Genomic DNA, 16,235 nt, shown 5'->3' with positions numbered 1-16,235 from the left:
GCTTTCTCAAGATGAAGGGATGTTTGTTCCCTTACCTCGGGGCCGCATTGCAGCTGCATAAGTGCTGGCAAGTTGGATAGAATTGGGTCCTTAGTCTTGAAAGCAATGCACTGGACAAAATGTCTTCCTGGAATCCTTTTTGATAAGCATTTACAGGAACATGGAGATAGCACCAGGTTAATAAATCAGTAATTGGTTCAATACATGAGTATTGGTTACAAGTAATGTCAGTAAGTTTCTTTTCCACCATTGCAAGGATGCTGTAGCCTCCAGTGGCTGTTCGGTTTGGGAGAGGGGAAGTGTATATAATGGATACCTGTGATCAATTCACAGATCAGCGTGTTGGTGAGGGTGCTTGGCTTTGTCCAGACCAAAATGGAAGCTGGGGTTAACTAGTCGCTTCAGGGTCAAATTTCTATATGGCACAGAAGTAAAGGCTTAAATACCCTCTGCTTCCATACTGATACAAACCATGGTCCTATGCATCTGCCACACACTTGGAGAAAATGGCTTTAGGAGGGGACTGGTGTTGCTACCCCAAGGACAGGACTCTCTAGAGATGCCCTCACCACACAACACTTATTGCCACATAACACTTCCTTACTGTTGCAATGCAGTGATGTCCATGGGCCCGCCGGAAGTAGTTTGGCATTGATGCAATGATGTTGTTACGCGCACCACAGAATTGCTTCAAGGGCCACCATTTGCAGCCATTCGAAGCCACAGGTGTGCGGGTAAACCCATCTGCCGTCAACCATGATACGGAGCTCTTCTCCCTTGGGGGCTCAGACAATGTGCCCATCACATCCCCCAGGCCGTGGCATGGGGTGATCTGCCCCAGCTGCTTAGCTACACCACAGCTCATATTAGTATAATGTGAGGTCATATGGACTTGTGCTATCAACTGGTGTACTCTCTCTAAAAAGTTGCTTTGCTTTTTAGAACATAGCCATTAAACTGTTAACCTCTGAATTTTTAGGATTGAAATTCCTTGGGAATGTCTTGCATTGCTCTGCGTTTTCCACTTTGTTTTGGCATAATACTGCATTATGGTACTGGCTCCAGTAATCATTTGCTCTAGCCTGGCTGACTTTAGAACACCAATGTTTGACTAGAGAGATTTTAGACCTTTATACCATTCAAAAGTCTGTTGCACTCTATAAAGAAAAGCTTTGTACAACAGGTTGCTATTTTTGGTTGTGTTTTGCGGTCCATTCACAGAGCCAGAATGGTGTAGTGACAATCTTGTCTGTATGACATGCTTCTGTTACCCCAAGGCGAAATTTTTGAAGCTGTAAATCTGTGGAGAAATGGTTACAAAGTTGTGTAGTAGGCATGTAACATGTAATGTATTATCTCAGCCAACTGAACTGCCATTATTTGGACATCGAACAGTGCAGGCAGATGATGAGCTCACAGGCTTGCTTTTATATTTATTTATATACATTTTAAATGACAAACTATATAGCAGAAGCAGCACTGCACTTTCCATCATTGTGCACTAAAGAATGGGCTGTGAAATGTCCCACAGAGAAAGCAACAAAAAGACAACATACCACAGAGCAATTCAGATGCTCAAGTGCTACCATGGGCTATTAGGAGAGGGCATTACGAGTAGCTGTCAGCACAGAGCCTGCTGGAACTCTCAACAAAGCAAAAGAATGGACTATATGAATTATAGGAGTTCCAGAATCTATCAGGGCCTTCTTTAAAAAATGAAGGGTGGGGGCGGGAATGGGATCTAGGCTGTACAATGCAGTTGAAAATACGTGGTGCCGGGGGGGGGGGGTGAGAAAAGGCTATGGAAGCTTTTTTAATGTATTTTCCCCCTTTTTTTAGGGACCACATGCAGTGGTCCCAGGAAGAAGAAGAAAGAGCCAGGGAAAAAGCCATAAAGAATTCACTTGTAAGAGTTCCACCAGAGCTGCAAGGTAAACTTTCTAAAATAAAGACATAAAGCTATAGAACTGCTATTATTTTGCTTGTGTCCTATAATACTGCAATCCCCTCATCTTCCTATATTTTGCATTAAGTATGTCAGATGTTGTCTTCATCCGCTGCTAGCTTGCAATTTAGCAGCTCATTCAAATTTTTCATCTGTGTACATCTGGCATGGACTGTTGTACTCTCTTCTACTCTCTGTTGGTTGCATACTCCTTACTGAGATCATAGAATAGAGTACATTATTACTATATGAATTTACTGTAAACTTTTGAGTGTATTTTAGTTGTTGTCAAGTTTTGGCAATTAATGTTCTTTGTTTTGGACAGATATGAAAGTCAGCAGATTAAAAAAAACAAGATTTTTTTTTTAAAAACTGTGACCTTCCTTTCCCCCCATCAACTTCTTATTGATTTTCAAGCAGTCTTCTTTACTTTTGTAAAGATGGGAATTCTTGCTCTGGAGGAATTTAGGGCCATTGGAAATTAGCAGAAATAGCATATGGGATAAGAACATAAGAACAGCCCCACTGGATCAGGCCATAGGCCCATCTAGTCCAGCTTCCTGTATCTCACAGCGGCCCACCAAATGCCCCAGGGAGCACACCAGATAAAAAGAGACCTGCATTCTGGTGCCCTCCCTTGCATCTGGCATTCTGACATAACCCATTTCTAAAATCAGGAGGTTGCACATGCACATCATGGCTTGTAACCCGTAATGGATTTTTCCTCCAGAAACTTGTCCAATCCCCTTTTAAAGGCGTCCAGGCCAGATGCCATCACCACATCCTGTGGCAAGGAGTTCCACAGACCAACCACACGCTGAGTAAAGAAATATTTTCTTTTGTCTGTCCTAACTCTCCCAACACTCAATTTTAGCAAATGTCCCCTGATTCTGGTGTCATGTGAGAGTGTAAAGAGCATCTCTCTATCCACTCTGTCCATCCCCTGCATAATTTTATATGTCTCAATCATGTCCCCCCTCAGGCACCTCTTTTCTAGGCTGAAGAGGCCCAAACGCCGTAGCCTTTCCTCATAAGGAAGGTGCCTCAGCCCAGTAATCATCTTAGTCGCTCTCTTTTGCACCTTTTCCATTTCCACTATGTCTTTTTTGAGATGCGGCGACCAGAACTGAGCACAATACTCCATGTATGGCCTTACCATCTATTTGTACAATGGCATTATAATATTAGCCGTTTTGTTCTCAATACCTTTTCTAATGATCCCAAGCATAGAATTGGCCTTCTTTACTGCCGCCGCACATTGAGTCGACACTTTCATCGACCTGTCCACCACCACCCCAAGATCTCTCTCCTGATCTGTCACAGACAGCTCAGAACCCATCAGCCTATATCTAAAGTTTTGATTTTTTGCCCCAATGTGCATGACCTTACACTTACTGACATTGAAGCACATCTGCCATTTTGCTGCCCATTCTGCCAGTCTGGGGAGATCCTTCTGCAGTTCCTCACAATCACTTCTGGTCTTCACCACTTGGAAAAGTTTAGTGTCGTCTGCAAACTTTGCCACCTCATTGCTCAACCCTGTCTCCAGGTCATTTATGAAGAGGTTGAAAAGCACCGGTCCCAGGACAGATCCTTGGGGCACACCGCTTTTCACTTCTCTCCATTGCAAAAATTGCCCGTTGACACCCACTCTCTGTTTCCTGGCCTTCAACCAGTTCTCAATCCATGAGAGGACCTGTCCTCTAATTCCCTGACTGTGGAGTTTTTTCAGTAGCCTTTGGTGAGGGACCGTGTCGAATGAGCCTTTGGTGAGGGATGGTCCTTGGTGCCAATGTACATGTCAAGGAGAAGTATTTTAGTCTAGGATTCAAATCTTTGGTTGCCATACTGCAGAGGCACTGTCTAAAGAGGCACAGTCTACGAAGGATTATACCTCTGAGCAGAGCCTCCTTTCCAAATCTCATCTTGTGGGGTGCGGGAAGATATGTGGGAGAAAGACACTTCTTCAGGATATCCCAGATCCAAGTCATATAGGCTTTAAAAGTTAAGATGGTTGACTAAGTGATAACTCGTAATTGACCTCTTTTAATATTTGATTAATACGTAACAATCTGTCAGGTTCATACAAAACTCAGCCACCAAATTCTGGACTGGATAAATGGTGTTTGAGGACAGTCAAACATAGACAACATTATGGTGGTTGTCTAGAAGTCACTAAAAGGGCATGGCTCTTCCCGCCCCTTTTTAAGAAAGGGGTCAACTGGCATGCTATTCAAAGTTAGTCTTTCCCTTTCTTTTGCTGGGTGTGTGAGAGAGAGGGAGAGGGGAAGAGAGAGAGATCTCATCCAGAGCAATCATTTTTAAACACTCCACCATCACTGGACTACCCTACCCAAACTACTTGTTTGCCAGAAACTAAGCTTCAGTTTATTCTGTACTGAGGGTGGTGGCATTTATCATTTCTTGCGTTTTTGCCCCATTTTTTCTGCCAAAATTTGACTCTCAAGGTGACTTACAACAGTTAAAAACCATTACAAAAATTACTGATTAAAAAGCAATAAAGGAACCATTAAAATCTAAATTGGATATATTAATAACAATAAACTATAACTGCTTTTTGTGCTTCTTCCCCAGTTAACGTACTCTAACCCCAATATATATATGTACCTACATGTGCATGCACATTCCTCTCTAAGACCTTTGAGCTTGTAATAAATTCTTCTCTTATTTGATGTTATCTAGATGCCCTATGGGGAGTTGAGAGTAGCTTCAGTCTAGTTCCTGGAAGAAAAGCACATCTAACAAAAAAAAAAGAAATTTACCCAACTAATGTTGTAACAATATAAAAAAAATTATCCCCAAGCTCAGCAATCATTGATCTCAAGCCTAATGACAAACCATTAGGCAAACAGAAATCATTTTTGAGTTTGTTATTCTGATAACATTTATGTCTTTTTACATATATGTCTTTTTTTAAAAAATCAATCACATGGTTCCATTTCAAAATAAGTTACAAGTTCAAAGCAACTCCTCCCCCCAAAAAGGCTTAAATATTCATTTTTAAAATATTCTCCAAGTTTTCCCATCAAAACTGATAGATGTGGAAGGAAATATGAGGAAGTCTTCATGCAAACAGGTCTTACATTTTGCATAATCTTTTAATATCTGCCAACCTGCTTCACTAGCAAACAATGATTGATAAGGGAAAATTTTAAAATCAGATGGAGCGTTGAGCTGCCTGTGATGAGCTCTTGCTTGGTGCAGCATGATGTCAATGTGTCATATATTTTGGAAGGTTTTTATGCCAGAAAATGAAAGTGACTAGTTTTAGTGGTGCTTCTGCAGTGTTTGTCAGCCACAGTCCCCTTGTGAACTCAAGGATATGTTAGAGCAGCAGCATATACTGTACTAGATGTCTTGTAATTTATTGCTTACAACATACTGTGAAGGACTGGAAACCTCAGACTGGAGAAATAAATACAGTAATAGAACAGTCCCTGGTTGACCTGGGCCTCCACCTAAGACTATTCAGGACCCTGTGGAGCTCATACAGGCTTACCAACCACTTACAAAGACTTCTACTGCATGAGAAAGAGCTGGCTAAGTAGCCCTGTTGCATGGTGTAATTGTACAGTCTGTATGTGTGGGCTGCCAATAGCCCATCTTGCTGCAGACTCTGTGCAATATCCACACCTTGAGAGAGCTTTGTGCTGCTTTGACTGAATGTGGCAGAATTGTTGGCATTTACTCAGACGTATGGCACAAGGTTCTTGTGAGAATGAATGAAAATTGAGAAGGATGGCTATGCCTTGCAAAACCTCTATTTGCAGCTGTGAATCTTGCAGCTCATTTCATTGTGCAAGCCCCATTGTACACACGTGTGTACCTGGCCAATGAAATTAATATATGTATTTAAAATGTACTTCTCATATTATCATTCACCTCTTTGGATATTCTTCATAGATTTTATAAGGATGGTTAGTGTTTGCTAGGGGTTTAAATAAGCAGGACACAGGCACTGGCAGTAGCTTATTGCCAAGATATATGGGACACTAAGGATTATTCTTTTTCCCCTGAATGCCAGTATCTTTAAAATGGGAATTGGTAAGATTTGCCAATAATGTTTCCTACAAAAGCTTCATCTTCTTTCTGCAAGTGGCAGCACATTTTGACCTATTTATTGTTAACAATAAGCCAGGCTGAAACTAATAAGCAGGTTATTTTAGGTCCTTGGCAATGAGTGTAAAAAGGAATAAATAAGGCATCTTTTCTTTAGCATACTGTAATATTGCTCCAAAAAAGGAGGATCTCACTGCAAACAGGAAGAACAAAAATGAATAAACTGATGACAGGCTTTCAACGTATTTCGCTGCTTTTTAAGCGTGCTGATGAGACGAGGAGCGGTTGCATTTATTTTCCTTCAAGGAATGCAGCATTTTGTATAGCTGCTTTACCAGCAGCTCAATTCTGATTTCTTTTCTTTTGGAGGATGCTGCAAATAGGGAAGGCCTAAAACAAACCAAAGTGGGCCACAAAAAAGCCAACCGCTATGCTTGATGATTACATGGGGGAATTGGTTAAGATGGACAAGCTAAATTTAGAGTGAATCCTGCATTTTCAGAGTTTGCAGCACATTAATCAAATCTAAGTAATAGTTTTTTTTCTGCTTTCTGTACTGTACCTGCTTTCTCTCTGAATTCTTTTCTATAAGGAACAAGAACTATTAAATGGGGAATAAACTAAACATTCTGGGCCCCATATACTTAGGGCCCACCTTCCTCCACAGGGATGTACCTGCCCATTAAAATAATCTGAGGACGTTTGTTCCACTGTGAACTTTTGTACCTCACTTCTGTTGCTCCCAGAAGACCTCTCTTCCCTCTGATTGCTGGGAGGGAAGGGAGTTCTCTTGGCACTCTGGTCCTTCTCCTTCCAAATGACTTTCTCAGCTGACACTACTTACTAGAGCCCAGCTCTCATCCACCCATCCATCATCATTGGCTACCTTCCTCTTGAGGGCCACAAATGGGATAGATTCTTGAATTCTGCATCCAAAAATCTCAGGAGGCATCCAAATTCTGGTCACAGGTGCACTGTGTTGTCTCAGCAACTGCTGTCTTTCGGCATAAGCTACCAACTGCTGGTTTTTTTTCCTTGTCTCTCCAGTTTCCCCTGATGACGAACTGGGGTCTGCAGCCCTCCATGTGTTGCTGGTTACTGAAATTCAGTTGTAATGCAGTGTGACAGGGCCTTCCTTCTGGAATTCCATCCTTAGGAAGCTTGTATCTTCACTTCTGGCATTCAAACATCTATTGAAAACTCATTTGCTTGGAATTCATTGAAATGAGTCTCCCCGTTGTATAATTTTGTGCTTTTTGGGGGGCTGGTTTTCTTACTGTCTCTTGTGTGTTGTGGTTTGTAGTGGTGTTCGCGTTATTAAACTTTTAATTTTAAAATGGGTTTTAAGCCACGTTAGAGCCATAAGGCAAAAGATAGCCTGTAAATCTAGAAATGAATAAATAAAAATAAAATAGATAAGTTTTACACTGGTGGCTGGATTTTGCTGTATTTCTCAACCACTTACAGCCTACTGATTTGATTTCTGTGAGTTTAGACCTGGGGTTGGCAGCAGTGGACCTGCCAGTTACTGTTGTGCTGTGTGTCTGTGTTGGTGTTGCACATATGAGCACCCCAGATTTCACTGTTTTAAAAAAGTGAATTTCCACCTCTTATAATGGCCAGGGATACTCATTATTCGCGAGGGTTCCTTTCCCAGAACTCACGTGGATGACAAAAAACGCACTGAAGCAAATCAGTTTAACAAAGTCCCTTTACTCTGGTGATTTAGAAACAGCCTTGCTGACCTTTTGTAATGCACACAGAGGCAATCTCTCTCTCTCTCTCCAGGTGCTTAGGCTTCACTAGGAGGCAGCAATCCCTCTCTTCACCAGGAGCCCCAGCAAGGGGGAAAGAACGGAGGAGGTGATAATCACTACCATTTAGCCTTCTTTCACGTGCTCAGGGGGAAGGGAGGAGTGAAGCCTGGAGCAAGAATGATTGATGGATTGTCAACTGGCTAGCCTCTCTCTCTCTCACACATTATTAAACTACTGTTTTCCTTTAATTTAAAACGTAGTTCTCATCAGTGTTGAGATAGGAAAAATCTGTGGATTCCAACCCCCCTGTGAAAAAAATGTGGATAATTAGGTTATACCTGTAATCACTTGCATGACTGTTTCAATACAACAATAAAAAGCAGTTTTTTAAACTATGATTTTAAAGGGATGCAGTTTTCCCCTTCTTCATGGATCAGCACATTCCTTCCCATTTGCAGTGGCCATTCGTGTTGAGTCAAATTAGTGTATAAGGTTGGACCTGTATATGAAAAGGTGTGTGTAGGGAGACATGAAATGACCAAGCAAGTAATAATCCAAAACTAAGTGTGTAGCAGAGTTGCAGTCCTTCTTCCCCACCCCTTCCTCCCATCTGACATTCCTGAGTTTCCCTGAAAAGAAGCTGTTAATAGTCGTGGAACCCTTGCAACAGCATGGGATGCAGCACAGGAGGAGAGAGGCAATACCCAGAAACTGCAAATAGAACACATTCTTTCTCCCCCTGCAGGTTTTGCACTGAATCTCATGCTGTTGCCTGAGTCCCTCATTCCTGCTGTTTGAAACTAGCAGATGAGTGAGGACCAGCAAATGAGGGGGAGGTGTTCTGCTGCTATTTTGAAACTGGGGGGGGGTGCCTAGTCTAGGTGAGAAGGAGACTTGTGAGTAAGTAGGACAGGAGTAGCCACTCCTAAGGGGGTCAGGAACTGGGTGGGATACCACAAAACGTTCTGCCTGGTTTTTGAGTCCCACCAGGTTCCGGTGGCATGCCAGCCTTGAGTATATTCTCAATGCAACGTGTCTGCATCCCATTCTTGTCCATCTGACTTAGAGAAGGATCTATAACTTGGTGCTTTGCATGTGGAAGATTGAATCCCTGGCATCTAAAGGATATAGAGGGTAAGAGGCTTGTAAAGATGCCTCCCTGAGACATTAAAGCAGGGGTGCTCACACTTTTTTGGCTCGAGAGCTACTTTGAAACCCAGCAAGGCCTGGAGATCTACCAGAGTTTTTTTTACAATGTTCGCGCCATCATAACATATAACATTTATGTGTACAATGTATGTTGGTGTTCCTTGAGCCCCACTGAGTATAACAGGACTTACTCCTGAGTAGACATGCCTAGGATTAGGCTGTGAGGCTGCAATCCTAGCCACACTTACCTGGGAGTAAGCCCCATTGAGTACAATGGGCCTTATTCCCGGCGTTTCCTCCCAGAGGCACCTGAAGGGGGGGTCGGCACTCCGCGATCTACTCATTTTGCCTCGCGATCTACTGGTAGATCGCGATTTACCTATTGAGCACCCCTGCATTAAAGGGTAAAGTATGGAGTTAAATGAACCCCTGGTCTATAATTTGTTTTGCTGTGTAAACTGCTTTTTGAACTACTTTTTGTTGCAAAACGGTAAATAAATATAAATTTAATTAATAACAGTAGTAGTCTGATATAAAATAAAGCAAATACGTATACCAGTAGTACTGTAATTTGTCCTTGAAGATATGGTGAATAAATCATTTTATTCACAGGCAACTAAACATGCAGAGCTGTGGTTGACATGCTTATATTTTTCTGATCTGACTATGATAATAGAAATGTTGACCCCCTCAGATCTGGACAACAGAAAGCTGATAACAAAGTGGCCAAGGGCCCAATCCTATCCAGCTTTCCAGGGCTGATATAGCTGTGTCAATGGAGTTTGCACTGCATCCTGCAGTGGGGGGGAGGGGGGAGACACCACTCAAGGTAAGGAAATGTTTGTTCCCTTACCTTGGGGCTGCATTTTGGCTGCGTCAGTGTTGGAAAGTTGTATAAGATTGGGCCCTGGCTTGACTTCAGATCGGGACTTTCCCAGTCTGAAGTTTACCTTTGTCATGAGATTGCTAGGAAGTCTTACATAAGCCACTCTCCCTCCACCTTAGCTTCTGAGCTGCAATATGGGGATAATATGTACCCTATATAGGGAAGTTGTAAGGACTGCATCAAGATAATACACACAAAATACTGTTCACACTCAAAACCGCTATACAAATGTTTATTATTTATTTGAAATTGCCACCTTTTAGATTTACAATCAATGTTTAGGTTTAAGTAACTTGGCTGTTTTTATGTCATCTGTGTTCTTCTGTATATGTTTAATCTAGAAAAATATGAGAGAGAAGCCAGTAAATACTGGAATGAATTTTACAAAACCCACAAGAACAACTTTTTCAAAGATCGCAAGTGGTTGCTCTTAGAATTTCCTGAACTTCTTCCAGGAGGAAAATGTGATCAAGTAGATTGTATACAAACAAATACAACTAAAGACTTATCTCACTCAAAATTTTCTGGAATTCCTGAAGACAGAGATCATTGTGAGGATAATTCTCTTGCGAACATTTCTTCACTGCGAGGAAGTAACTTTAGTAGGTGCCATGCCTTCTCTGTTGTCAATGACCAAAGTGACAAGTGCTCTGAAGAAAAACTGGTGAATCTGGAGCCCTTCCCTGGCTACAAAGCTGCTTACCGAATTTTGGAGGTATTGTAAATCTGTATTCTGTATCCAGTGATAGATTTTGTGACATTTTTTTGTGGTCATTCATAATTGCATATATACTCAGACTTGCAAATAACAAGCCTCACAAGAGTGTGATTTTAAATTTTAGCCCAAATTAGCTATTAAGTTTACCCAACTATTGTTCAGCTAGGTTCAGACCTAATGCAAATTCATAGTTTGCAAATTCACTTAAGGGCTCATATTTTCCCCCTATCTTTGGGCAGAGCTTTCGCCCTGACTGTGGTTGCGAATGGTATGTGAATTCAGGTGTAACTGGAAACACATAGCACAAACTGTAGTCTCCAAATCATGATTTCTGGTTCTGGCATGTCATCCTCAAACTAACCATGGTTTGTGGGCAGATTTGGGTTCAAGTAGAATATGGACCCATGGTTAGAATATCTGAACTCTCTCTCTCTCTCTCAACTCAGTTGCTTATTCAGTATTCAAAAACCATTAGTTCTGAACATATCTACTCCTGGGTTTGTGTTGAATCCTGAGCTACATTATTTTTCTTCTGGATAAGGTATTGGATGTGCATTCGCATTTACAAGTCATATTCTCTGACTCAAACTTCCTGATATGTTACTTCTTACAACTTATATTATCTCCCAAATGTCTGTTAAGATAGTTGCTGGATATGGCTTTTATGTCTTTTTTGTATGTATACAGTATTCACTTTTTATTTGTTAAGGTCAAGTAGCAACATTTTGGAAGAAATCCATAATTTCTGTATAGCTACATCGTTAAGTTCTTTGTTGACTTGTCATATAAACCCCTTCCCCTCAAAAAAAGCAGGATCTTCTGTTGCGCTTAGACCAGAGTTTTAAAATTTCCTGTTTGACCTTCTTGAAAATGTTGTAAGATAAGTTTTAACAAATTCCTTTAGCTTAAATTTTGGTTCTGTCTTCCAGGTTGGTTGTGGTGCTGGGAACAGTGTTTTTCCTCTTTTGAAAGCTACCTGGTAAGCTGTCATAGTCTGAGATGTGCACCTAAGAATGCGCTGGAATTGATATGAGAACACCTGTTTCGCATAACGTGCCACAAAGTTTCACTGTTAATAGTGTATTCATGAATTACTCAACTGATCTTGTGGCCACGAGAACACATGCCCATTAGATATGAGAAGAATGACTGCTGTTTTATCATAATTTTGTTTTGTGTTCATTCAAGTGAACATCTTATTTTGCCAAATGCACAATAGTAATGCTAATACTTAGAAGAAGCATCTATAGAGTCTGGGAAGTGCTGCCTTGCATCCCCAGCATCTAGTGAGAGAAAGATCTAACTCAGTAGCAGTTATGGGACAGAGGTGAAATGAAAACTGTCACCGCTATGTTTTCATTCAGAAATTGAGTGGCTATGATTATATCATCTACACTGATAATATTATCAGTGTCGTCTGGGCATTGACATTCCCTTCAGTCTGCTAGCAAGTGGAATTGCAGAGTTATTTTGTCAACCTTCCCTTTCCTGTTACTTTTTGGTTAGGGTTATTAAAGTATCACATAATCCTGGGTGCAGGTTTTCCAACCACCAGCAAGACCACTGCCCCCAAAATAATTTCTCAAGCAAGCACATTCATTTGTTTCTCAAGCAAGTGCATTTTATTTTTCAAGCAAGCACATTTGGCCACCTTCGCTCTCTAGCCTTTCCTCCCATCCAGGTCTGACCTTGTCTTTCCTTCTTCCTTTGTCAGACAGGAACTGATTTACATAATTTATTGTACCTGTAGAGCAGGGGTGTCCAAACTTTTGGACAGGAGGGCCACATCATCTCTCTGACATGGTGTCAGGGGCGGAGGAAAAAAGAATTTACATTTCAAATTTGACTAAATTTACATAAATTAATATATTAGAGATGGAACTTATATGAATGAATGAAGGTCTTGCAGTAGCTCAAAGCCTATAAAAGCATGCCCAGCCTTTCCTTTGCATCACAGATGTGAAACAGCAAGCAGTGCAGGGAGCCCTCGTCCCACAGCTCATGCAAGAGGTTGAACTGTTGGCCATCACTCTGAGAGCAGTTGCATCAGGCCAGCATGGGCTCCAGCAAGTCTCCGAAGGGCCAGAGGTTCATTGGAGACTGGGGGCACCCTGAGGGCCAAATTAGGAGTCCTCGAGGGCTGCAAGTGGCCCCAGGGCCGGGGGTTTGGGCACCCCGCTGTAGAGTTATCATCTGTGAATGAAAATTGCTTCACCAAAGTCACTGATACTACTTCTTCCCCTAGCCATGATCCTAGAGTCTTCATATATTGCTGTGATTTTGCTTCAGGAGCAGTGGAACTGATCAAGGTATTTATGTTCAGTGTTCAGTTTTGGAACGTGGAACATCCTGAGTTTGGTTTAGAGGCTAGTGAAGTAGGCGTCTAAGAAATCGTCCAAACGCTACAGCATCATAAAATGGCTTGTTCCCCTTTGATTGTCTTACTGTTCAAAATCTAGAGAGTGCTATTAAGTAGTGTGCCTGGGTTAGTTCATGCAATTTCCTGGCTTACATTTCCAGGAGCAACTCTTCAGCTTCCATAGGCTCATGACCTCAGGTGTTTTCACACACACCTCTATGTGCAATCCATCTGTTCCGTTTGCATGGCAAATGAATTGTGTATTGGGGCTGTGTTTGCAGGCACATAGCATCAGATGTGGTGATTTAGGGATACTGAAAAGTGCATTTGAACTCAAGATTCACTCCCATGGTCCACGATATATAGTCTGTTAACCTAGCAGCCTGGGTGAAACTCCCTTGGTCAGAGCAAGTTCTAGAACAAGGCTGAGCATCTTGATTAGCTCCAGGGACAAAGGAAGGAGATATGAACAGGGCAGGCTTTAGATGTGGGGTTCCTAAAGTGCGTGTTGTGCTCCCATAGGGTGTCTCCCCTCCTACCTATTCCCCTGGGTGCTGCCATCTTGGATCTTGCAAAATCTCACAAGATCCAAGATCGCAGTACCATCTTGGATATCACAAGATTTAATGAGATCCAAAAAGGTAGTGCCCAAATTTTATGAGATTTGGAAGCCGCCATTTGGATCTTGTGAGATTCTGTGAAATCTAAGATGGCGGCATCTGGCTCTGCTTGGAAGAAGAGGCCGCGGGGGTGTCATGACCCAGGCAAGTTGGGGAACCACAGCTGTAGACCAAGGCACATGTACGTGGTTGTCTGCAACAGCTCTTTGCAGGAGCACTGCTTCAGCTCTGCAGAATATAGACTTTCACCACTGGAGATAGTGAAAGAATGTGCAGGCTGAACTATCATGAGAGAAAGGAGCAGAATAATTGTTCGTATTTTTGCCTAAGAAAGCCTGCTACTACATTATAAAGGCGCTTCTAAAGACCGAATCAGAGAATGGTAACTGTTTTTTGCATATTTATGTTGCTTAAATAACTTGTACATTTTCTGAAAACTGTTTAAAAACATTATCCAGGGATGAGTGATCTCTTGTTGTATTCAGATAGCACTCATGTGGTCTTAAGTATTTTTTAAAAATAGGAATTGATATTTTCAGGTTTTGACAAGAGTCAGTGGCTTGTCAGAAATGCTGTACAGTAGGATGGTGTATAGCAGGGGTGGGCAAACTTTCAACTTTAGGGCTTCTGGACCTTTAACAATTGTGTGAGAGAGGGAATTTGAGCAGGTGCAGCTTGTCATCCCACAGATAACAAGCTGTACCTGCTGAAATTCTCTCTCCTACACAATCGTCCAGGAGCCCTAAAGTTGAATGTTTGTCCACACCTGCTGTACAGGAACACATGTATCCCCATGGTAGCATCTGGCCAAGTTTGTACAATCAACAGACCAAAATGGTAAAGATCTTTCAGGACTGTATGAGTCTGGGATGCAAGTGGCCAGATACATCTTTGAATGCTCCATTTTGAGAACCTGTTTGTTTGTCAGGCAGAAGCATTCACCACCTCCTCTGGACTTTAAATTGTATAATTCAAGAAAACATTCACACTTATTTCTTCTGATTCATATACATTGGCCCTTAGAAACCTTTTACAAAGCTAAATCCACTGGGGGGGTCATTCCCCACTCCCATTTCTGTATCGCAGGAGATGTGTTCTAAGTGATTCAGATCTCTCTCTTTCTTTTGATGGGGGCTGTAACAGTCACATTCGTCCTTCGATTCCTCACGGTGTTTTGCCTTTGTTCACAATGTGTGCGAGGATGCCTCACCCTACCCCTTCCCAGATGAGAGCCTGGATGTCATTCTACTCGTCTTTGTCCTCTCTTCTATTCATCCTGACAGGTAAATGAAGACTGAAGGGAGAGCAGGGCAGAGCAAAAGTGTGAAAAGTCTTTTTATTGCTAGTTTTTGAGGCTAAGTGAAAAGATGAATTTATTATGGAGCAGTTTAAAGTTGCTGTATACAGGAAATTTTTGATACTATTTCCCTCCTGTTCCTAATATGAACAGGTTGAAATACTGAACTTCATTAGTGAGCTTTTTGTCATCGCTGAAGGGCACTTTGGCAAGATGCATCCTTATTTAAGGACAGTGGATTTTTCCAAAATGTTATGAAATGACTTCTTAAACAAAATGCAACCAAATTGCCACTGTCATGCTCCAAGGATATTCTCGGCTTTGTTCTCTGAACAGCTGAGTTATCTGATTTTGCTTTTGCAGAGAGAATCTCTTTTCCCACATAGCGTATATCTTCTTCCTGTTTGTTCAGAGGCAAGCATATGACTCATGGGCAAAAGAATGCTTTGCCAAGCCTGCATGAGGGGAGAGAGTAAATTGTATTTTTCATGCACCTTCATATAAACCATGAGCACACAAATTTTCTATGCATATTTTCACCAGTAACCTTTCTTAACTAGGAATGTTATCCTCCTGAGGTAATCCGATAACTAAATGACTATGATGAACATAATAACCAGAGATGGGCCTCTTATTGAGTCCTCTCAGGTCTTGGATTGATTTTTAGAATTATGCTGGGGGATAACCTTTATGCTTCCCCCCCCCCCCACAGAATTCAAGGAATTGTAAATAGACTGGCCAGTTTATTGAAACCTGGAGGAATGATGCTGTTCCGAGACTATGGCAGATACGATGCTTCTCAACTTCGTTCTAAAGAAGGTACTCTTTCTCTGTGAGGAGACAAGCACTTTGTCTGCTTGTTTGTCTTCAAGAGGGATAGCATAATCTTTTTTGCCTTTTCCCTCACAGGCTGCTGCTTGTCAGAGAATTTCTACGTACGAGGCAATGGCACCAGAGCTTATTTCTTTACAAAAGGTACTGGGCCTGGCACCATGGCAGGATGAGGGAGGGGTGCTGCTTTCTACTACGGTTGCTGATGGAATATTTAACTTTTCAGAACTACTTTGATGCAAAAGTTTTTGCTGCTTAGTAAAGACAAAGCCTGAAAAGAGAACAAAGTCATTATGTTCATTTTTCCACCTTTCCAGCACTGACATAAGGGCAATGTGCAGCTCTGAGGTAAGGGAACAAACATTCCACCTGCTCTGGGTGTGAGCAAGAAGCGTCTTGGCTGCCCTCCATGTGAGAGATGGAGCAGCTTGTCAGCCTGTATGGGAGAACTGGAGGCCAGAAGCAAGACCAAACCAGGAAGATCCATTCTGAAATGTTGTTGGTTCTTGAAAGAGAGAGCCTCTATGATTAAAAAAATCCCCTTGAGGGATTTAGAAACGCCTGCCTATGTAAACCGCCTTGAATAAAGTCAG

The 16,235-nt window shown here is 41.9% G+C and overlaps 1 protein-coding gene across 3 annotated transcripts in view; it reads left to right on the top strand.

Annotated features, from left to right (window-relative positions):
- Window positions 1-16,235, top strand: part of METTL8 (methyltransferase 8, tRNA N3-cytidine) — a 39,792-nt gene that overhangs the window by 16,841 nt on the left and 6,716 nt on the right. For all 3 annotated transcript variants that reach the window (XM_066634723.1, XM_066634724.1, XM_066634722.1), the window contains exons 3-9: window positions 1,840-1,931; window positions 10,159-10,532; window positions 11,465-11,514; window positions 12,781-12,844; window positions 14,658-14,797; window positions 15,524-15,630; window positions 15,721-15,786. In XM_066634723.1, coding sequence (XP_066490820.1) covers window positions 1,840-1,931; window positions 10,159-10,532; window positions 11,465-11,514; window positions 12,781-12,844; window positions 14,658-14,797; window positions 15,524-15,630; window positions 15,721-15,786 — 893 coding nt within the window. The remainder of the gene's footprint in view (window positions 1-1,839; window positions 1,932-10,158; window positions 10,533-11,464; window positions 11,515-12,780; window positions 12,845-14,657; window positions 14,798-15,523; window positions 15,631-15,720; window positions 15,787-16,235) is intronic.

The sequence above is a fragment of the Tiliqua scincoides genome, chromosome 1 (genome assembly GCF_035046505.1).
Source record: "Tiliqua scincoides isolate rTilSci1 chromosome 1, rTilSci1.hap2, whole genome shotgun sequence".
Taxonomy (NCBI): Eukaryota; Metazoa; Chordata; class Lepidosauria; order Squamata; family Scincidae; genus Tiliqua; species Tiliqua scincoides.
Note: the sequence above shows the minus strand (reverse complement) of the source record. Positions and strands in the feature narration are given on the sequence as shown.